The sequence below is a fragment of the Scyliorhinus canicula genome, chromosome 19 (assembly GCF_902713615.1).
Source record: "Scyliorhinus canicula chromosome 19, sScyCan1.1, whole genome shotgun sequence".
In the NCBI taxonomy this organism is placed as follows: Eukaryota; Metazoa; Chordata; class Chondrichthyes; order Carcharhiniformes; family Scyliorhinidae; genus Scyliorhinus; species Scyliorhinus canicula.
In genome coordinates this window covers 103992146-104015160 of record NC_052164.1, presented here as the reverse complement: position 1 = coordinate 104015160, position 23015 = coordinate 103992146, and the positions used below count along the sequence as shown (strand labels likewise).

Genomic DNA, 23015 nt, shown 5'->3' with positions numbered 1-23015 from the left:
GATATTGCCACGCCCATTACTTTAGACACGTTGGCTAAAAGTGATGGCGCAGGAGCTGGAGAAATTCGGCAGGTAAATGGATTGGCAATTTGGATGCGTGCTGTCTTCGGCGCTATTGCCAGAATGTTATCCAGCCTATGGGCCCTGACAACATTCCGGCAATAGTACTAAAGACTCCAGTGTGCTCCAGAATTAGCCACAAGCCTAGCCAAGCTGTTCCAGCACAGCTACAACATGCATCTGCATAACAATGTGGTGAATTAATTAGGTATGTCCTTTACACAAAATGACAAATCTAACCCAACCAATTACCACCTTGTTAGTCTACTCTCAATCATCAACAGAGATGCTGTCACTGTCAGGGGCAGCACAGTGGTTAGCACGGTTGCTTCACAGCGCCAGGGTCTCGGGTTCGATTCCTGGCGTGGGTCACTGTCTGTGCGGAATCTGCATGGGTTTCCTCCGGGTGCTCCCGCAATCCAAGGATGTGCAGGTTAGGTGGATTGCCTGTGCTAAATTGCCTGTGTCCAAAAAAGGTTAGGTGGGGTTACTGGGGTAGATCATAGAATTTACAGTGCAGAAGGAGGCCATTCGGCCCATCGAGTCTGCACCGGCTCTTGGGAAGAGCACCCTACCCAAGGTCAAAACCTCCACCCCATCCCCATAACCCAGTAACCCCACCCAACACTAAGGGCAATTTTGGACACTAAGGGCAATTTATCATGGCCAATCCACCTACCCTGCACATCTTTGGACTGTGGGAGGAAACCGGAGCACCCGGAGGAAATCCACGCACACACGAGGAGGATGTGCAGACTCCGCACAGACAGTGACCCAAGCCGGAATCGAACCTGGGACCCTGGAGCTGTGAAGCATTTGTGCTATCCACAATGCTAGGGTGAAGGTGTGGGAATTTAGTGGGGTGCTCTTTTCAAGAGCTGGTGCAGACTTGATGGGCCAAATATCCTCCTTCTGCACTGTAAATTCTATGTTCCAAATGGAAGGTGTTGTCGACAATGCCATCAAGCGGCACTTAGACAGCACCAACCTCCTCCTGATGCTTAGTTTGGCTTCCACGGGGGGTCATTTAGCCGCTGACCTCATTACAGCCTTGGTGCAAACATGGACAAAAGGGCTGAATCCAAGGTGAGGCGAGAGGGACTTCTTTTTCTTTTAAAAAAAAATTTGTACCCAATTCTTTTTTCGAAGGGGCAATTTAGTATGGCCAATCCACATGCCCTGCACATCTTTTTGGGTTGTGGGAGGTGAGACCCACGCAGACAGGTGGTGAATGTGCAAATTCCAGTGACCGGGGGCCAGGATCGAACCCAGGCCCTCAGTGCCATGAGGCAGCAGTGCTAACCACTAACCATGCCGCCCCCAAGAGTGACTGCTTTTGATATCAAGGCAGCATTTGACCGACTAGCAACAGGGAGCCCTTGCAAAACTGCAGTCAATGGGAATCAGGGGGGAAACTCTCCTCTGGTTGGAGTCATACCTGGCACAAAGGAAGATGGTTGTGGTGGTTGCAGGTCAATCATCTCAGTTCTAAGGCGTCACTGCAGGGGTTCCTCAATGGAGAGTTATTGGCCCAACCATATTCATCTCCTTCATCGATGATCCTCCATCATAAGTTCAGAAGTGGGGATATTCATTGTTGACTGCACAATGTTCAGATTTGTGACTCTCAGATACTGAAACAATCCATGTCCAAATGCAGCAAGACCTGGACAATATCCAGGCTTGCTCCGATAAGTGGTAAATAACATTCACCCCACAAGTGCCAGGCAATGACCATCTCAAACAAGGGAAAATTTAACCATCTCCCCGTGCAGTTTAATGGCATTACCATCAGTAAATCCCTCACTATCAACATCTTGGGGCTTACCATTGACCAGAAACTGAACTTGGCCAGCCATAGAAATGCTGTGGTTACATGAGCAGGTCAGAGGCTAGGAATTCTGCAGAGTAACTCATCTCCAGGGGCTGGTTTAGCTCACTCGGCTAAATCACTGGCTTTTAAAGCAGACCAAGCAGGCCAGCAGCACGGTTCGATTCCCGTACCAGCCTCCCCGGACAGGTGCCGGAATGTGGCGACTAGGGGCTTTTCACAGTAACTTCATTGAAGCCTACTTGTGACAATAAGCGATTTTCATTTCATTTCCTGGCTCAACAAAATTTGTCCACCATCTACAAGTCATACGTGAGGTGTGTTGATGGAATATTCTCCACTTGCCTGGATGAAGGCAGATCCATCACTACTGAAGAAGCTCGACAGCATCCAGACCAAAGCAGCCAGTTTGATTAGCACCCCGTCCACAACCTTAAACATTCATTCCCTCCAGCAGCAACACAGTGGCAGTGGTGCACACCATCTACAAGATGCACTGCAGGAACTCACCAAGGTTCCTTCGACAGCAACTTCTAAACCCACGACTGCTACCATCTAGAAGAATATGGGCAGAAGATACCTGGGAACACCACCACCTGGAGGTTCCCCTCCAAATCACTCACCATCCTGATCTGGAAATATATCTCTGTTGCTTCACTGTCGCTGGGTCAAAATCCTGGAACTCCCCCCCCCCCCCCCCCCCCCCCCCCCCCCCCCCCGCCCCCCCAACACCACACAGACTGCAGCGGTTCAAGAAGGCACTCAACTTCTCAAAAGCAATTCGGAATGGACAGTAATTGTTGGCCTAGCCAGCAATCCCAGGAAAGAATAAACCAAAATTCCATTTATAGTTTTAAAGCTGGTCAAGTTTTTTTTATTGGGTTCAGGCCACGGCCACATGGTGGTGGCTGTCAACATTGGGATGCAAGTTTTCTTTAAATCACAAAGTGATCACTTCGAACTAGTTAATAGCAAAAATTCCCTTCTCTGACCGACTTTAATGATCTAGTTGTTTTCACGGCAATCTGGTAGATTTCTGATCACATATCCGTGCCGAAAACACACAAATTTATTTTAACTTAATGACTCACTCTAGTATGTTTGTTTCTAGCCGAGAACACAACCAACGTTAATAAATCGCAAACTTTATTTTAACATTGAAGGGAGTCTGTGTATCTCATACAGCTTTTGACCTGTTGTGAGGAAGGGTGGCTGATAGGAGTTGATACATGAGCAACATCTTGAGCTGATTCACAGATAATCACAAGATTGAGCTTGCTGTAACTACAAATGTCCTGTGCTGCATGTGAAATACGAGAGCTTTGTCTAGTGACCAGGTTCTGACGTAGCAAAGGAAATGGATGCACGGGAGGCCAGACATTAAAAGTCTTATCCAGTTAACCGTGCAGCCGCATTGATCTGGTTTGCTTTGCCTCAACTGTCAGAACACATTGATGTTTCGATCATTCATCTGACCCGAGTTTTAAAGAACCATTCAGCAGCACTTGAACCTGGGCCCCCTAAACCTCTCCCTCCATGCACCCCCCCCCAACTTTTAAGATGCTTCTGGAAACCTACCTATATATTAGTAATTTGAACGAGGGAACAAAATGTTAATATCTCAAAGTTTGCAGATGATACCAAGTTGGTTGGGAGGGTGAACTGTGACGAGGTTACAGATCCTTCAGCATGATCTGCACAGGTTGGGCGAGTGGACAAATCAATGGCAGTTGCCGTATAATTTTGATAAATGTGAGGTTATTCACTTTGGAACAAAAACAAGGAGGCAAATTACTACCCGAATGGCTGTAAATTGGGAGAGGTGAGTATCCAGCGGGATCTGACTGCCCTTGTGCACCAGTCGCTGAAGGTAAGCATGCAGGCGGTAAAGAAGGCAAATGGTATGTTAGCTTTCATTGCGAGAGGATTCGAGTACAGGAGCAGGGATGTGTTGCTGCAATTATACAGGGCCTTGGTGAGGCCACACCTAGAATATTGTGTGCAGTTTTGGTCTCCTTTTCTGACAAAGGAAGTTATAGAATTATAGAATTTACAGTGGAAGGAGGCCATTTGGCCCATCGAGTCTGCACCGGCCCTTGAAAAGAGCACCCCATTTAAGGCCACACCTACACCCTAACCCCTTAACCCCACGTAACATTGTTGGACACTAAGGACAATTTATCATGGCCAATCCACCTAACCTGCACATCTTTGGACTGTGGGGGGAAACTGGAGCACCCGGAGGAAACCCACGCAGACACAGGGAGAACGTGCAGACTCCGCACAGACAGTGACCCAAGCCGGGAATCGAACCTAGGACCCTGGAGCTGTGACACAACTGTGCTAGCCACTGTGTTCTTGCTCGACGGTGTGCGGCGAAGGTTTACCAGATTGATATCTGGGATGGTGGGACTGGCGTATGAGGAGAGATTGATTTAGATTAAGATTGATTTCGCTGGAGTTCAGACAAATGAGGGGTGGATCTCAGAGATTTACATTTCTTCATCCAAAGAGTGGTCGGCCTGTGGAATTTATTAACCACCGGAAGTAGTTGAGGCTTCGACATTGAATACATTCAAGAGGCAGTTCGAAATGGCACTTGAGGCAAATGGTATCAAGGATTATGGGGAGAAAGAAGGATCAGGCTATTGAGTTGGATGATCAGCCATGATCGTGACTGATGGCGGAGCAGGCTTGAAGGGCCGAATGGCCTCCTCCTGCTCCTATACTCCCCTCCAGCAAAACATTTGATCATGTCCAATATCTCTGCTGATGAGGCTCAAAATTTGATTTAGATAAGTCTAGTCAAGCAACTCGGAATGCTTCAAATATGAAAGTTGCTCTATAAATGCTGACCATACACACTCCACAAATAAAGTGGAACATGAGCCTGCACTGTTTAATACTCACTAAGTAATTTAAACAGCCAAGGCACATGTGAAATTATGTATCCTAAAATGGTTACAGCACAGGAGGCCATTCAGCCTGCACATCCCTGCTGGCACTCTGCATGAACAATTCAGCCAGTTGCGTTTCCTCGCCCAATCAGCAAAGTCCTGTGAGATTATACTCTTCAGGTGAATGCAGTACTGTGCATTGAGCTGATAACTCGCATCCCAGCCTACCATAACTGTGGCTGCATTTGTTTCTTAATTCTCAAGAATTGCATTCACCAAGTATTTCAGAAAAGCTCTGTATTTAAATTGCTCTGCATGTTACTCCACTGAACAAAATACAATTACAACCAATGTATCAATCATCTCTTGGGAACATGGAATAAATGAATAAAGGAGGTCCTTGGTATCAGTCTTGCCGTCAGTCCGTCCAAACATTTGATAGCTGCTCAAAATATTTCCATCCCAAAAATTTGTCTTGTGCTGGCCCCTCTGTCTCTTGAACGACATGCGGTTAAAACCACCCCGAGCGGTTTTTAAATACAATCCTCTTTATTTACCCAACCAAAGGTCTGTGCAGATTGTGAACCAAGAGTTTTGTACAAGCAACTTTCTTAAAATACCAGGGAAATTCTGTTTAAAAGCCAACTTGAATTTTATTAGGACAGATTTCCCCACTGGGGCTGCAGCCCTTTAAGTGGCATATTCCTGCCAACATCATCTTAGCTTACATAAACAATCAATAACCCATTTTCCCCCAGTGTGATTTTATGGCAATAGGAGTCTCCAATATCACAACTCCTTCAACAGTGAAACCTGCTACCCTGGGGGAAGAGGGGCAGCTGACCTCCGTGAAGCCAGCTTCACCACCTTGCTTGCCAGAATTAGTTTGAAAAGCAGCAAAAATATCAACTTCCGCCCAGCTAAACACAAACTATTTTTTCATAATAATAATAATCTTTATTAGTCTCACAAGTAGGCTTACATTAACACGGCAATGAAGATACGCTAGCACAGTGGTTAGCGTTGTTGCTTCACAGCGCCAGGGTCCCAGGTTCAATTCCCAGCTTTGGGTCACTGACTGCGGACTCTATACGTTCTCCCAGTATGTGCAGATTTCCTCTGGGTGCTCCGATTTCCTCCCACAAGCCCCGAAAGACGTGCTGCTAGGTAATGTGGACATTCTGAATTCTGCCTCAGTGTACCCGAACAGGCGCCAGAATGTGGCGACTAGGGGCTTTTCACAGTAACTTCATTGCAGTGTTAATGTAAGCCTACCTGTGACAATAAAGATTATTAATAAATCCCCTAGTCACCGCAGTTCGGCACCCGTTCGGGTACACTGAAGGAGAATTCAATGTTTAACAAGCATCTCTTTTGGGTCTTGTGGGAAGAAACCGGAGCGCCCGGAGGAAACCCACGCAGACACAGGGAGAACGTGCAGACTCTGCAGACAAGCCGGGAATCAAACCTGGGACCCTGGCGCTGTGAAGCAACAGTGCTAATCACTGTGCTACCGTGCTGCCCTATTTTTACATTGAGACAATACTTTGCATAAAATAGTAAGACACCCACTATCTTGTACTACAAGGTCAAAACCTGAAATTGAACCCCAGGCCAGGAACTTAAAAGCCGAGTTAAGAGCTTGATGCTTTAATGGAGAATAGAGTTAGTTATTTAGGAAATGGAAAGTCACCATAGTCCCAGATTACAATAGGCTGTTGAGGGGCCTTGCTCTGCCTCACAAACCAGCTGACCAGCCAACTGAGCTAAACCGGCCCCCATTTAGGACGGAGGAAGTAGATGGTCCATGTTTAACACACGGACAAGTACCTTGTTCTCAGTCTCCTGGTCAAGCCTCTCTTCAATGAATGTATAGGAATAGAATGAAGAGAATCAGAGGACGGGCAATAGTTAGTGCCGTGTGAGTGTAAATGCTGTGTTAGAAAAACTATTCATTGTCTGGTGTTAGTAGAGGAATTCATTGCCATGAAACAAAAGTATACAGTTTATCCTTCCTCATTTTAGTCAAAGTTACAAAACAATTTCACAAAAGGCAAGCAATGTCAAACCCAGAACAGGAAGTTCAATAAGGCTCTGATTATACAGAAGCCATTTTAAAGGCCATTACTGGTTAGAATTGAGAGCAGATGATTAATTAATTTTAACTGGGAAAATTCCCAATTGGACGGATTACTCACACCCGAGACATTTCCTGAAGCAAAAGCAACTCAGCAGTGAAAGTCTTCCTACTTTGAAGACAATACAGGGATGATGGTAAATAACAAAGGAGAAATGAAAGGTTCTGCGATCACAGGTGCCGTAGCCAAGGAATGTGCAGATCCACGGCCCAGGATTGCTTCCAATGCTGGGAGTATTGCATAACAATTGTAAAAGGTTCCTGCAAAGATATGTGCAGTTCAATAAATATTTGTACTCGGAGGGAAAAAAAAAGAGCAGCCACACAGACCCTGCTTCAGTGTGGGTACAGGAAAGATGGCATACAGGTCAGATATCTGTCTGACAGCTTCTTTCAAGGGAGCCAGGAGGAAACGGTGTCACAGACAGTGGGACCCAGTAAAAGTCCAAGATGCGAGAATAGCCTCAGTTACGCTCTACGTCGGCTGAGCTTAGTAAGAAAAAGAAAGGCCCTGTAGATAGTCATCCACTGACAAATTCAGAAAAATAAATCAACATTTTATTGGGGAGAGTGAACAGTGCAGATAAACACAACTGGCAGGGACACAGTGGAAGCTTGGTGAATCTGGCTAGTTTATTTTGAGGGGGTCAAGTGCAGAAATGGTCCCTCACTCAGTCTGCAGTGTACATTCTCAACGCTAGGCACAAACGATTGACCAGAAGCACAAATAGAAACCTGGTCCCTTTTCACATCAACTCCCTACATTCACTTATACCTCACAACAGCTCCAATGGCTGCTGAACCAAGCTCATTATTAGATTAGAACTTTTATTTTCTTTTAAATTTAAACTTTTGAAATTAGGCATTTAAAAAAAACTACTTCCAACAGCAGGGGGACAACCCACCTGCAATAATGTAACTATAATACGAATATCACTGAAGTTTCAGTAACTAAAGTACAGTCCAAACAACTGTAGTGGTCACCTGGCGAGATTGTTCACGGGATATTAGGTGGGTGGGTTGAAATCTAGAGACTCAAATTTTGATAGTAGTTGACTGGAAAAGATGTTTCCTGATAATTAAACTGAGTTAGTCCCCACTTCCACCTCTTCTTCAGTAAATTAAATGCCGTTTAAGGGACTCGGGCCCGTGCGAAATATTAAATAGGGAATGGGCAGAGGGAATTTGTCCCTTGCTATTCAATGTCAGCTGCAAGTTCAGTACTTGGCCCAGGGAGCGAAAAAAAAATTAAATTATCACCAATAACAAAAAAAATATACACACACAGACACTGCAGATCGCAGAGCAGAAAAAGGAACTTTATGCACCACTGCCTAAGTGGTAACTGCTAGTGACCAGTGTGAAGCAGGAATCCAGCACGGAGTATTATAGGGAGCAAACAAAACGCCCAAACCTCTGTAGTCACATTCAATATCGAAAAGATGGCGATTGGTTAACTATCAGGCAGCTCTGAAATCGCATTTCTGGCAGTCATAATAGAGCAGCAACTTTTCAATACGACTGAAGAAGCCATCATCTTCAGAGTGTCATTGCCTGAATTCACTTTGGGAAACCAAACTGAAGGATACAACAACCAGGACAGTGAATTCGAAGGCCAGTGCGACACGTAGAGTGGAGAATATCAGGGAGGATCTGACTGCAAACCATGAAGCTTAGGCAATATCAAAATCACCTTGCCATCTGCCAATCATCAACAGACTCCAGCCTCTGATTTCCTGCAGGCAATGTGGGCCATATCACATCCGCACACTGCCCCAGGCACAGCACTACCTGGAGTTCGCATGAGCGGTTTTGTTACACATTTCGTAGCAATGAAAGAAAGATGAAGGACATCTGCTCCAATAATCTATGCGCTGGACTGATTCCGAAACCTGACTGCATCATACAAACAGGAAGTGGAGTTACAAACACGGGGTTAGTGGGTTTCAGAGAAACACTTTTTTAAAAATTTGAAGTGCCCAATTCTTGTTTTTCCAATTAAGGAGATATTTGACGTAGTCAATCCACCTACCCTGCACATCTTTGGCTTTTGGGGGGGGGGGTTAGTGCAAATTCCACATGGACAGTGACGCAGGGCCGGGATCAAACCCAGGTTCTCGGCACCGTGAGGCAGCAGTGCTAACCACTTCGCCACCCCATTTCAGAGAAACACTTAAGATAGGTCCCAAAGCTGAAGTCATAACAAAGTTGAAGCTCTTTCAGCCCTGTATCCACCGAGGCTGCAGTGTAAAATGTTAGCAAATTTACAGAGTTTCCCATTACCACTCCAGATTAATTAGCTGCATTCAGTCTGTTAAGAGTTCAAACAGAAACCAGTGCCACACAAGACGGGACTGATTCCAGAATGGTCACATCAGTGGATGTTCCCAACCCCTACAATTCATGGGGGAAGTGGAAGCACTGTGCCCCCTATTCCTGCTGGCTGGTGATGTGCATGCTTGCAGCTGGTTTGGACACTCTAGGTTGCAACACAAGGTCAAGTTTACAAGTAAAAGAAAAATAGAGGAAACCTGCTCACATTTACCTGTCCACGTTCTGTGCATGTTCTGAGTGGTTGTACACTGAAGCAGGAGGGTCACCTGTGTAATGAGGTGACGTACCCCTGCATCACAAACAGTGCCATCTTGTGAGTGTCAACTTATTTTAAAGCCAAGTATCGAACTCTAATAGTCTGCAGAGCTAAATTTTAACATTCAACTTGCCTCAAGCTGACACATGTCAAACGAAATTCACGTACTTCAATTCAGTGCAATAAGTTCATTCATAACCATTCATTTAAAAAAAACACAACAAAGGGAAAAGAAATACAATGAGTAGAAACACTTGGCTTCCAAGAACTTGAAACTTTTAAATCCCTTTGAACATCAACACCCTTGCTGCAAACACTGCCTCCTGTTGGTCACATTGCAGTTTGAACTGTACTTGTTATTACAAGCAAAACTTATCCAACAAGTCCGCTGCAGGAAAATCCAGTTTTCTTTTTTTTATATAAAATGAAATGTACACCTCTGCTCCAATCACGCATCATTGTTCCGTTAAATTATGGCAAACAGGTCCATTACATAAAAAGTAATGTAATATAAATAGAACCGGTGCAGGAGCCAGGAGTGGTTACAATTCATCTGGAGGGTGTTTGTCTGACTTGCTTTCCAGTTTTCCTTCAGCTGTTCCTGGAAGAAACAATTTCCATTAAATGGAAGATCTCATGCAAGAAGCAAAATGGGTGAAATATTGATTTTTTATAAAAAGTATTACAGAGACTGATGAGAACGGTCGTGGAGATGAGGGACTTCAGTTATGTGGAGAGCCCGAAGGAGCCGGGGCTCCTCTTAGAGCAGAGAGAAGGACAAGGGAGATTTCATAGAGGTTTACAAAAATGATGAATGGTATTGATGGAGTCAACGGGGAGAAACTAGTTTCAGATGAAGGAGGGTCAGTAACCAAAGAACACAGATTTAATCGGTCATTGGCCAAAGAACGAGAGAAGCTTTAAGAAGAAATGTTGCAATCTGGAATGTACTGTCTGAAAAAGGGAGATTCAATAAACACCTGAAGGGGAGAAACTTATCCGTGGGGAACAAGCAGAGGAGTGGGATTAATTGGGGAGCTCATTCAAAGAGCTGGCACAAGCACAGTGAGACAAATGGTCTCCTTGTGCGGTTCAGGAGATAAGTCACTGCTGCAGAAAGCAGTGACAAACCATTTCCACATACAAAGAGAACGTTTTTGGTACGGCTTTTAATTCTAAAGCCAAATGTTTCAGACATATGTAATGTCACAAACACTCATACAGACGCTCACCTTTACTAGACTCCAACACTACTGGATCTGCTTTCTTAGCCTCACCATCATCAGAGTCGCTTTGAACTTTGTTCTCTGTAGGTGGAGCCTCTCCGGGTTTCACTTCTTCCTCATTCTCTGTTGAGGAGGAAATATTCCCATCAGTGACTCAATCATTCCACAACAGGAAAAGCAGTGTTTTCCAAGGTTCCAGCCCCCCCCCCCCCTTTGAAGGTGCTGAACTCTCACTGGGGTACAGGGTCCCCCTCCTCTCCTGAAGGTGCTGACTCTCACTGGGGTACAGGGTCCCCCTCCTCTCCTGAAGGTGCTGACTCTCACTGGGGTACAGGGTCCCCCTCCTCTCCTGAAGGTGCTGACTCTCACTGGGGTACAGTGTCCCCCTCCTCTCCTGAAGGTGCCGACTCTCACTGGGGTACAGGGTCCCCCTCTTCTCCTGAAGGTGCTGACTCTCACTGGTGTACAGACCCCCCTCCTCTCCTGAAGGCTACTGGACTAGATGGGATTGAGGTTCATAAGGAGGAGGTGTTAGCAATTCTGGAAAGTGTGAAAATAGATAAGTCCCCTGGGCCAGATGGAATTTATCCTAGAATTCTCTGGGAAGCTAGGGAGGAGATTGCAGAGCCTTTGGCTTTGATCTTTATATCGTCATTGTCTACAGGAATAGCGGCAGAAGACTGGAGGACAACAAATGTTGTCCCCTTGTTGAAGAAGGGGGGTAGAGACACCCCCAGTAACTATAGACCACTGAGCCTTACTTCTGTTGTGGGCAAAGTCTTGGAAAGAATTACAAGAGATAGGATTTATCATCGAGAAAGGAATCATTTGATTAGGGATAGTCAACACGGTTTTGTGAAGGGTAGATCGTGCCTCATAAACCTTATTGAGTTCTTTGAGAAGGTGACCAAACAGGTGGACGAGGGTAAAGCAGTTGATGTGGTGTACATGGATTTCAGTAAAGCGTTTGATAAGGTTCCCCACGGTAAGCTATTGCAGAAAATACAGAGGCATGGGATTCAGGGTGATTTAGTGGTTTGGATCAGAAATTGGTTAGCTGTTAGAAGACAGAGGGTGGTGGTTGACGGGAAATGTTCAGCCTGGGGTTCAGTGGTGTACCACAAGGATCTGCTTTGGGGACACTGCTGGTTGTTATTTTTATAAATGACCTGGAGGAGGGCAGAAAATGAAATGAAATGAAAATCGCTTATTGTCACGAGTAGGCTTCAAATGAAGTTACTGTGAAAAGCCCCTAGTCGCCACATTCCGGCACCTGTTCGGGAAGGCTGTTACGGGAATCGAACCGTGCTGCTGGCCTGCTTGGTCTGCATCCAAAGCCGGCGATTTAGCCCTGTGCTAAACAGCCCCCTAGAAGGATGGGCGAGTAAATTTATGGATGTCGGTGGAGTTGAGGACAGTGCGAAAGGATGTTGCAGGTTACAGAGGGACATGGATAAGCTGCAGGAGCTGGGCTGAGAAGTGGCAAATGGAGATTAATGCAGAAAAGTGTGAGGTGATTCATTTTGGAAGGAGTATCAGGAATACAGAGTACTGGGCTAATGGTAAGATTCTTGGTTGCGTGGATGAGCAGAGAGATCTCAGCGTCCATGTACATAAATCCCTGGAAGTTGCCACCCAGGTTGAGAGGGTTGTTAAGAAGGCGTACGGTGTGTTAGCTTTTATTGGTAGAGGAATTGAGTTTCGGAGCCATGAGGTCATGTTGCAGTTGTACAAAACTCTGGTGCGGCCGCATTTGGAGTATTGTGTGCAGTTCTGGTCGCCACATTATAGGAAGGATGTGGAAGCATTGGAAAGGGTACAGAGATTTACCAGGATGTTGCCTGGTATGGAACAAAGATCTTATGAGGAGGGGCTGAAGGACTTGAGGCTGTTTTCGTCAGAGAGAAGGTGGTCAAGAGATTACTTAATAGAGGCATACAAAATGATCATAGAATTAGATAGGGTGGACAATGAGAGCCTTTTTCCTCGGATGGTGATGGCTAGCACAAGGGGACATAGCTTTAAACTGAGGGGAGATAGATATAGGACAGATGTCAGAGGCTCTTTACTCCAAGAGTAGTAGGGGCATGGAATGCCCTGCTGCAACAGTAGTGGACTCGCCAACATTAGGGGCATTTAAATGGTCATTGGATAAACATATGGATGATAATGGAATAGTGTAGATGGGCTTTAGATTGGTTTCACAGGTTGGCACAACATCGAGGGCCGAAGGGTCTGTACTGCGTTGTAATGTTCTATTCTATTGTTTTATTGAAGGTGCTGCCTCTCACTGGGGTACAGGGTTCCCCATCTCTCCTGAAGGTGCTGACTCTCGCTGGGGTACAGGGTTCCCCATCTCTCCTGAAGGTGCTGCCTCTCACTGGGGTACAGGGTTCCCCTCCTCTCCTGAAGGTGCTGACTCTCACTGGGGTACAGGGTTCCTCTCCTCTCCTGAAGGTGCTGCCTCTCACTGGGGTACAGGGTCCCCATCTCTCCTGAAGTTGCTGACTCTCTATGACACAAGTGCTCATGCTCCTGAATTAATGGAGCCATGGATTCATATTATTTATCTGCCTCCTCCCCCCCTACTCGCATTATATACCCATAAAACCCACAGACCCCAATCAAGGGCACAACTGGTCAGTCCTACCAGACACAGCAATTCCTCAGTTATATCTGTAGCAATAGTGTCCACATTTCGCACTCCACAATGAACTCACCGGAGTCTCCCTCTGTATTCTTCTCAGGCAGAATAACATTCTCACTATCAGCAGCTGTTGTGTTTTTGTCTTCCATTGTTGTATTTTTCATTTCCTGTGTTGTGTTCTTCTCCTTCCGGGGCTTGGGTTTGGCAAATTTTGCCTTGTTGAGTAAGTATTTGACTTCCCGGTCCAGGAGAGTGAGCTTTGCCTCAATGTCCTTGGAGAGTAGGATGGGTTTCTGTGTGGACGGCAACTTATTCTGCGCCTTCACAGTCTCATTTTTCCACGTCTGAAACACAAGTTAAATATAACTTAGCAGCATAATGTTCCTGGGACTCTCGTCCAGTCACTGGATCTTCCAGAGTCCCACATTATTACAGCTACTCACTCCCCCTCTGCCCAACCCCACACTGATACCTCACACTGGGGTGTGGCTTCAGATCCAGTCCAGTCTCGGATATCACACACTGGGATATAGTTCCAGACAATGGATAGTTGGAGATGGGGCCAAATCAGACTTGGACATGTCCTCACTCAATACCGAGGGGTCACCAAACATCAATAAGGAACCAAAGGTCAAGGTGATGTTAATTCTAGTGGTGGCAAGGTGACACAGTGGTTAGCACTGCTGCTTCACTGCGCCGAGGACCCGGGTTCGATCCCGGATCACTGTCCATGTGGAGTTTGCACATTCTCTCCCTGTGTCTGCGTGGGTCGCACTCCCACAACACAAAGATGTGCTGGGTAGGTAGGTTGGCCATGCTAAATTTCCCCTTAATTGGAAAAAAGAATAGAGTACTCTAAATTTATTTTGAAAAATTCTTGCCTCCTCCCACACCCCCAACCTCACCTCTTGTCCTAAATGGGTGATGAACTATTTTTAGACAGTGACCCACTTGTTCTAGATTCTTCCACAAGAGGAAACATCCTGTCGACATCCACCCTGTCAATACCCCTTTCGATAGTTTCCATCACTATCAGCAGCTGTTATGTTATTTGTTGTATTTTTCACTTCCTGTCTTACACTCTTTCCTTATTTCTTCTAAATTCCGGTGGACACAGGCCTAACGTCTCCAACCTTTCCTTGTGAGACAACCCGAACAATCCAGGTATTAGTCTAGTAAACCTTCTCTGAACATTCCCATCTAACACATTTCCATCTTTCCTTATAAAAAGAGACCAACACTGTAAACAATACTCCAGATGGGCAGCATGGTGGCGCAGTGGGTTAGCCCTGCTGCCTCACGGCGCTGAGGTCCCAGGTTCGATCTCGGCTCTGGGTCACTGTCCGTGTGGAGTTTGCACATTCTCCCCATGTTTGCGTGGGTTTCGCCCCCACAACCCAAAGATGTGCAGGCTAGGTGGATTGGCCACGCTAAATTGCCCCTTAATTGGAAAAAATCAATTGGCTACTCTAAATTTATTTTAAAAAACAATACTCCAGATGTGGTCTCACCAACAACCTGTACAACTGAAGCAGAACCTCCTTACTTTTGAAATCAATTCCCCTCACAATAAACACTAACATTCTATTATCTTTACTAATTACTTGCTGCATCTGTACACCAGCCTTTTGTGCTTCATGCACAAGGACACCCAGATCCCTCTGCACCTCAAGAACTCTGCAATCTCACCTTTTAAGGTGAGGCTTTTTCCCAGGGTAGAGGAACCAATTACTGGGGAGCATAGGTTTAAGGTGCAATGGGCAAGGTTTAGAGGAGATGTACGAGGCAAATCTTTTACACAGAGGGTAGTGGGTGCCTGGAACTTGCTGCCGGAGGAGCTGGTGGAAGCAGGGACGATAGTGACATTTAAGGGGCATCTTGACAAATACATGAATAGGATGGGAATAGAGGGATACAGACCCACGAAGTGTAGAAGATTTTAGTTTAGACGGGCAGCATGGTCGGCGCAGGCTTGGAGGGCCGAAGGGCCTGTTGCTGTGCTGTACTTTTCTTTGTTCTTTTACATAATAAACTTCCTTTTAACTCTTCCGTCAAAATGGGCAATTTCACATTTCCCCCACATGAAATCGCACTTCCCAGATCTTTGCCCACTCACTTGACCTACATTTTTTCAGTAATTCAAGGGTGCCAATGAAGTAGGACTGCTTTGTACTGGATGGTGTTGAGCTTCTTGGAGCTGCGCTCATCCAGGCAAGTGGAGAATATTCCAACACACTCCTGACATGCGCCTTGTGGACGATGGTGGACAGGTGGATGGATGGTCCACAAGGATTGTGCAGTGGTCACTCCTACTGATACTGTCATGACAGATGCACCTGCAGCAGGAGATCAAGTACGGTTTTCCCCTCTTTTTGGTTCCCTTACCACCAGCCGCAGACCCAGTCTGGCAGCTATGCCCTTTAGGACTCGATCTGATCAGTCTCTAGTGGTGCGACTGAATCACTCTTGATGGACATTGAAGTTTCCACCCAGAGAACATTCTACACCTTGTCAGCCTCAGTCCTTCCTCCAAGGCTGAGGCTCCTGCACTGTGGGTCCAGTTACCTGACTCATTTGCACATCCTCGTCCTTGACCACTAACCAAATCAGAACCCCACCCTAAATGGCTTGACTGCCTTAGTGACCAAACATCTCTCAATCACTGTCATAAATATAATCAGCAGCTGAGCATCTACGGCTGTGAGAATCCAAGATTTTGACTGAAGAAATGAACCTTCATCTCAGTCTTAAATAATTTCTTATCCTGAGGCTCTGAACCCCAGTTTGAGGCTCTGAACCCCAGTTTGAGACTCTCCAACGTCCCGGCATCCAACCCATCAAGGCCCCCCCCCCCCCCCCCTCAAAGACAAGGTGGCCAAAACTGCACAAGTTCTTATCGGGATTCCACACATGACCCACTCAAAAATCAGATTCAGAATCTTAGTCTTCAAGACCACGATTCAGAGACTCTACAGGCAATATCCCTCTAAATAAAACATCAGCACCCAAATGAACACTCAGTCCCTTGCCTATAATTATTGCTCCCTCACCCTCACGCTGGATAGAGATAGGTAATGACCTTTTTTTCAAAATTCAAGTCAGGTTTCGCCCAGTTTAGTAGTTTTGTCTTCAGCAATGATTGGATTCTGATGTACTTACTGTTGTCTCAGTGATGACCTTTTCCAGCGTGCTTAACTCCACCTCTGTGAAAATCTGGTCAGCCTCTGGAATGAGTCGAGCTCCTCTGAAGTTACAAACAAGAGTGTGAGAAACGTTTTAAGAGAGAAAACCTTTCCTGCCACCCTGCTGCTCCCATTTGCGTGCCTCGGTAAGCAGACCCATTCCGAACTTAACCATTTAGATCTAGACTTTATTCAGAGAGCAGCTGAGCGAACATCTCTGTTCAACTTGGTCTGGGCCAAGCAAGTCTACCTCAGCCAGTATGAAAATAGGGGCCTGACAGCACTAATGAACCAGGGATCCCATTCACTGACAGCACTAATGAACCAGGGATCCCATTCACTTCCTGGGGACCCCTGCTGAGAATGTGGACTTCAAATGAATATAGAACTGAACCAAATAACAACTGACACCCCCCATCCGACTTAATAACAGAATAGGTTACTGACAGTGATGTTGAAGCAGGTCTGGAGGATACCGACGCCCACGGAACCAGACCCTCCTGAGTCACTGCCATCGTCCACTGAACCATCTACTTAAAGAGCAGTGGAAAGACAGGTAAACCTCTGCCCAGGAGTTCCTTCCCTTCACCAGGGGACTTACTTGAGGAAGATGGTAGAGTGATTGAGCATGCTGTCCAGTGTAGCTAGGCGGTCTGGCCACTTCCTCCTCTCTTCAACTTTGAAGAAGAGTTCCTTGCACATCTTCCGTAGCTCGGAGAGCTTTACTTTTAGTTCCTAAGCACACAAAGGTACAATTCACTGGCAAAATCCCAGCATGCACATATAACACAAAACAGAATGCTCTCAGCTTTTGGCCCAGTAAGATTCTGTGTTAAACATGGTGGCAATATTAAATTACAAACTTATCAAGGGTGCATCTGGGACTCAGTATCAGCGATATTACCACCCTGTCAGACTAAGCAATTCACCCCCAGTATCAGTTTTATTTAAGCTTGTGTTTAAACTCCAGCCTCACCCTTGCCCCATTTGGTTTCTGTACAATGAAAATTTGTCAATATTGTTTGCTGCTAGACCAGTCACCCCCAGGATCAGAATTTTAAAAACAGCCAACTAAAACCTGTGTAGCGGCAGCATATCCATCCTCATCCAGCCAGTTTGAGACCTCGCTGAGTTTAGTAGAGATCTGTTCCCGTTCATCTTGTGTGGAGACTGCCTGATACTCATCCTGGTACAGCTTGTCCTGCGGAACAGTAGCAAAGATGAACATCTGCAGGCTTAAAAAGTAAATCCAGACACAGAATAACCTTAACCTTAAAAATAAGATTATTTCCCCTCCGCAGCAAGTGCCTGTTCTCTGCTCAAAGGCCAGAACCCCCGAACTCCGAACCCCTCCATGCAGGAATACAGCAGGACACCGACTTGCTGTGTCCCACACACCAAAATATTATTTCCTTCAAGACCGTAGGAACTTTCATCTAGCCAGAAGATTAAAACTGTATTTCTATAGCACCTTTTCATCAGTTCAGGAATCCTAAAACGTTTCACAGCTAATGAAATATTTTCTGAAGTGTAGACATTGCCGTAATGTAGGAAATACAGCAGCCACTCTGCACACAGCAAACTTCCACAATGTGACAACGAGCAGGTAATTTCTGTAATATTGACTGTGGAATAAGTAATTGACCAGGACAACATGGATAACTTCCCTGCTCTGTGAAACAGCGTTATGAGATCTTCTAAATCCACCTGCAAGGGCAGGTGGAGTCTCAATTTAATGTTTCACCTAAAAGTCAGCAGCTCCAGTAGTCCAGCACTCCCTCAGTTCTGCACTGGGAGTGGCAGTCTAAGTTTTTGTGCTCCAAATCGGACTTGAACCCACAATGCTCTACTTCAGGTGAGACTGCTACTCAGAGCCGCCACGGACATATAACCCTCCTCTCACTGAGATAATGTTAAGCCTCTCAATCCGAGAGAGAAGCTCACTGCAACAGATCGCCTTTTCTGACTTAAATATAGAGTAGCACCGCCCAATATAAAAAGTCATTTAAAGGTTCTAGTTACCACACGAAGAACAGAGATATGGCCTTCACAGCAATTAAATCACGTCTGCTCTAACAATTTGGTGGTTGCCTGCACCTTGTGTAGGAAACTGGTTTGTAAAAATCTAACTGCTATGTTTACACAATAGTGACCACAGGATATCAGTTAACACGACTATTTGAGAATATAGTTACCAATTTTCTCTACCAGCAAGGTCTGAAATCACACATCCTCTTTTGCTGCAGTTGCTCAAGAGTATCGGTTGTAAAAGGTACACATCGAAACACAGCATCAACACATTTGTTTGCACTCCAGCCTTAAATCTTAACCAGACTGCACCTCACGACTGCTAACAACTAGACTGAGTAGACAAGGATCAAACATTTATTTGGATTCCTTTAGAAAATGAAAAGCATATGTTTTAGCAGCGTGTAAACCCGTGACCTACACCTCAGTAATCTTAAAATGAATCCCCATCAATCAGACAGCTAGCAGGGAAAATACTCTTCCAGTAGAAGCAGAGGGAAAACACTCATTTAAGGGTCAGCAAAGATTGCTGGATCCTCAGGAAACACTGTGGAAAGTGTCAGCTTCTGCAGTGGTCACCGCACAAGGCTGTGGCCTGATACTCTTGTGATACAACTGCACCAAACGCTGTTGCCTGCAGACGCTGGGGTCTATTCCAGGAGAGGGCAGCACAACCCTCAAGGATCCCAATGTCCTTCACAAATCACACTCCAGAACAGTCACGATTACAAACATTCTGTGCTTAGCAGTAGAGCTCCTGGGCTGGAGAGCATACTTCTAACAAACCCGATAAACAGCCTCTCCCCAAAACTGCTGAGTTCACCCCGATTTGAAAGTTGATGCCCCAAGCTGCAGATGGTCAACAATTAGTTATTTCAAGAGATCGAATGCGTATATTGCATTCAGTAATTGGTCAGGGTAACGAGTGATAGAATAGCTTACCTGTGTTTCAAAGATGAAAGCTTCCAGTGAATTGGCCATTTTTTCATGCTCGTGTTTTTGGAAGTCCCGATCTGCAAGGTCCTGAAGCCTAGGTGTAAACACAAGAGTGAAGGAGTGCAAAATTACAAAAGGTTCAGTGAGGGTTAAAATAGGCAAAGCCTGCACTGGGTAACTTACATAATCTGGCAGGTGGGTGGCATGGTGGCGCAGTGGTTAGCACTGCTGCTTCACAGCACTGAGGATCTGGATTCGATCCCGCCCCAGGTCACTGTGTGTGGAGTTTGCATATTCTCCCTGTGCCTGCGTGGGTCTCACATCCACAACCCAAAAATGTGCAGGGTAGGTGGATTGGCCACGCAAAATTGTCCCTTAATTGTAAAATAGAATTGGGTACTGTAAAAATTTATTTTGTAAAATAATCGGGTGGCACGGTAGCACAGTGGTTAGCACTGTTGCGTCACAGCGCCAGGGTCCCAGGTTTGATTCCCGGCTACGGTCACTGTCTGTGCGGAGTCTGCACATTCTCCGTGTCTGCGATGGGTTCCTTTGGGTGCTCCGGTTTCCACCCACAGTCCAAAGATGTGGAGGTTCGGTGGATTGGCCACGCTAAATTGCCCTTAGTGTCCGAAAAAGGTTAGCTAGGGTTGCTGGGTTACGGGGATAGTATGGAGGTTGGGCTTAGGTAGGGTGTTCTTTCCAAGGACAGGTGCAGACTCGATGGGTCGAATGGCCTCCTTCTGCATTGTAAATTCTATGTCTAGGTGACAGCACGTTCCATTGAAACCTCTGCCAAGGTACAACACCTCTCCTGTCACAGAATAAAATTGAATTGGGAATAATTCCAATGTCTGCTGCGTCTTGCGTATGGCTGGGAAAAATCACTGCTGCTTTTTAAAGTCCTAATGGTTGCAAATTATGATTTCCCTAATCTCCATGTTTTCTCTGTCACACTCGGAAGCAGAGGGAGTTTCAGCAATGAGTGACGCTTACTTTTTTTGAGACAGGGTCATTTGCTCTTGTGATATATCTGGTAGGTCCTGGATTTCCAACACGACAGTCACATTCTCACTAATCTTTACTCTCTTTGGTCCTTGCGGCTTTTTAACCTCCTCAGTTTTATTCAATTCTGGATCTTTTGCCTCCTCCTTCCCGACATCATCCGCGTTTTTATCCTGTAAAAAATCAAAACAAAATCTATCAGTGCATCACAGACACATTTACAGCAAAGCATCAACTCCAAACCAAATACCTCAAGTGCATTCCAAATGCAGTCCGCAAACAGGAATAAAGAGCATCTCAGCACCGGCAACACACAATAATCGCGGCTACTCTAACATCCCAGGCCAGGGTTAGGGATAGGAAATCCTGCTCCTAGCCACTGACAACAATATATATTAATATAGTGCCGTCAGCATGTCAATGTCCCACGGCTTCAGAGTGCTACAAAGCAACATTTTTAGAGTCACAATAAGGACATATTCGGGTCATTAATGAACAATTTGAAAGGAGGAAAAGGTGGTAGACAAGGTTAGGGAATTAATTCAGGGGCTTTGTCAATGGTGGAGTGATTATATCTGGGCACGCGCCAGAGGCCAAAATTAGAGGAATGCAGATGCCTCAGAGGATTAAGAACCTGGAGGAGATTCCAGAGATAGGTAGGACAAGACCACAGAGTGGAGAACAAAGATGAGAAACTTTAAAAATCAAGGCCTTGTTTAATCAGGAGGCAATGTAGGTCAGCGAGCACGAGGGTGAGAGGTGAACAGAGAATGGAAGGACACAGGCAGCAGAGCTTTGGATGGCCTCAAGTTTACGAAGGCTAGAACTTGGGGCGGGTGAGGGGGGGGGGGGGGGGGGGGGGGGGCGATTGAGTGAGTGCTCTGGAACAGTTAAGTCTCGGGAACAATAAGTTGGAAGAGTGGCTGTGATGTCTCCCATGACTGCTTGATAGACGAGGCTCACACATTTAGAATGGCCACTTCAGGGAGGTACCTCAAGGAACACATCAATGAGGTGGCAGTTACAGAATAGCTGAGAGAAACAGTACTTGCTGGTCACCAGGCAGAGTATCTCCATACCAGAGTTTCGGGTTTCTCCGTTTTGGCCTGGCCCTCTCTGGTTTCAGGCTGATCTGCTTTCTCTCCGTCAAATTCAGCCTTGCCCTGCTCCTCGGGCTGGCTGCTCTCCTCTTCTTTGGGCGTCTCTTTCTCTTTTGGGGTCTCCGGTTCTTCTTGACCATCCTGCTCAGTTTTACTCATGACCTCTTCTTCATCCTGCGAAGAATGGAATGAAAATAAAATAAAAATATTTTAGCAGCTGCAAGGGTACTGTTTTCCAATATTCATTCACAGCCAGCAGGATGGGTCACCTGGGCCGCTCATGTCCCAGTGAATGCTGACACAGGTCTGAGCAACCTCAGCACAGACAGAGAATTCAGGCAGAAACACAAATACACTGCCCTGTCTCACAATGATGCTGCTGGCCAGCAAGTCATTTCTTGCTGCCTCCACGTTTCTCGTACGCAAGAAGCACTCTTTCCTCGTGAACAAACTGCACCCTCATTGTATGTTATAGCAGCATGTGCACCACAGTGAGTGTCCCTCAACACAGCACACAACATAAAACAACAGCAAAGGGCAATACAAGCAACTTATTGTATAACTGGCAAACAAGATCTCCTGACCCAGAAAGCACCTGGTTAGTCTAGCGCAGGGGTGGGCAAACTTTTCCGTGCAAGGTCCACATTCAGAAATTCACAATTTTAAAGGGCCGCATAGTATATTAAGTAAAATAATTAATATTTAAAATAGCCAAAATAAAAGGTTTTTAAAGGGAAAAAAAGCAATTAATTTTTATTAATTAATATTTTAAAGTAGAAACTTCACATGAAACACATGTTGTGCCGAGCAATGATCACCCTACTCAAGTCAACGTATCCACCCTATACCAGTAACCCAACAGCCCCCCCCCCCCCCCCCCCATTAACCTTATTTTTAAAAAAAAAATTTTAAATTTTTTTTTAATAACCGGCCCTCGGGCCGTAGTTTGCCCACCCCTGGTCTAGCGCATGTTCATTTATATTGCCATCTTTCATTCCAAACCAGGTTTGTTTAAGCATGTGTCCATGGATATCAGTAATGTTCCAGTGTCTCCATTTTGAAGCCTGAGTGAGTGGCAGCAGGCCTTCACAGGCAGCACTGATCCCGTCATACGCCAACCCTTCACTTTCCATCCAAGGTCACTGGATTCATATCCTTCCTTGGCCTTAGGCAGCTGGAAACACAGACCAGGATTCAAACCAAGGCTCCAGGTCTGTGAATGCTTTCACCCCACAGGAGAAACATAGAAGAATGGAAGCGAGAGCCAGTGTACGCTTACCTGCACAGATTCAGTCAGGTTCTCTTTCCCGTCTGTTTCAGAGTTCCCACCTCCAAATAAACTAGAAATAGTGTTCCCAAGTTCTGCAGAGAAGATC

At 45.8% G+C, this 23015-nt stretch overlaps 1 protein-coding gene across 2 annotated transcripts in view; it reads right to left on the bottom strand.

The window, feature by feature from the left end:
• Positions 1-7465: 7465 nt before the first annotated feature.
• Positions 7466-23015, bottom strand: part of hyou1 (hypoxia up-regulated 1) — a 50016-nt gene continuing 34466 nt past the window's right edge. The window contains exons 16-25 of one of the 2 annotated variants that reach the window (XM_038779197.1): positions 22919-23001; positions 21619-21813; positions 20531-20712; positions 19541-19628; positions 17649-17771; positions 17172-17305; positions 16548-16632; positions 13462-13732; positions 10748-10864; positions 7466-10116 (exon numbers count right to left, since the gene is read on the bottom strand). In XM_038779197.1, the coding sequence (XP_038635125.1) occupies positions 10058-10116; positions 10748-10864; positions 13462-13732; positions 16548-16632; positions 17172-17305; positions 17649-17771; positions 19541-19628; positions 20531-20712; positions 21619-21813; positions 22919-23001 (1337 nt within the window). In that variant the 3' untranslated portion in view covers positions 7466-10057. The remainder of the gene's footprint in view (positions 10117-10747; positions 10865-13461; positions 13733-16547; positions 16633-17171; positions 17306-17648; positions 17772-19540; positions 19629-20530; positions 20713-21618; positions 21814-22918; positions 23002-23015) is intronic. The other variant, XM_038779198.1, reaches the window with a different exon arrangement.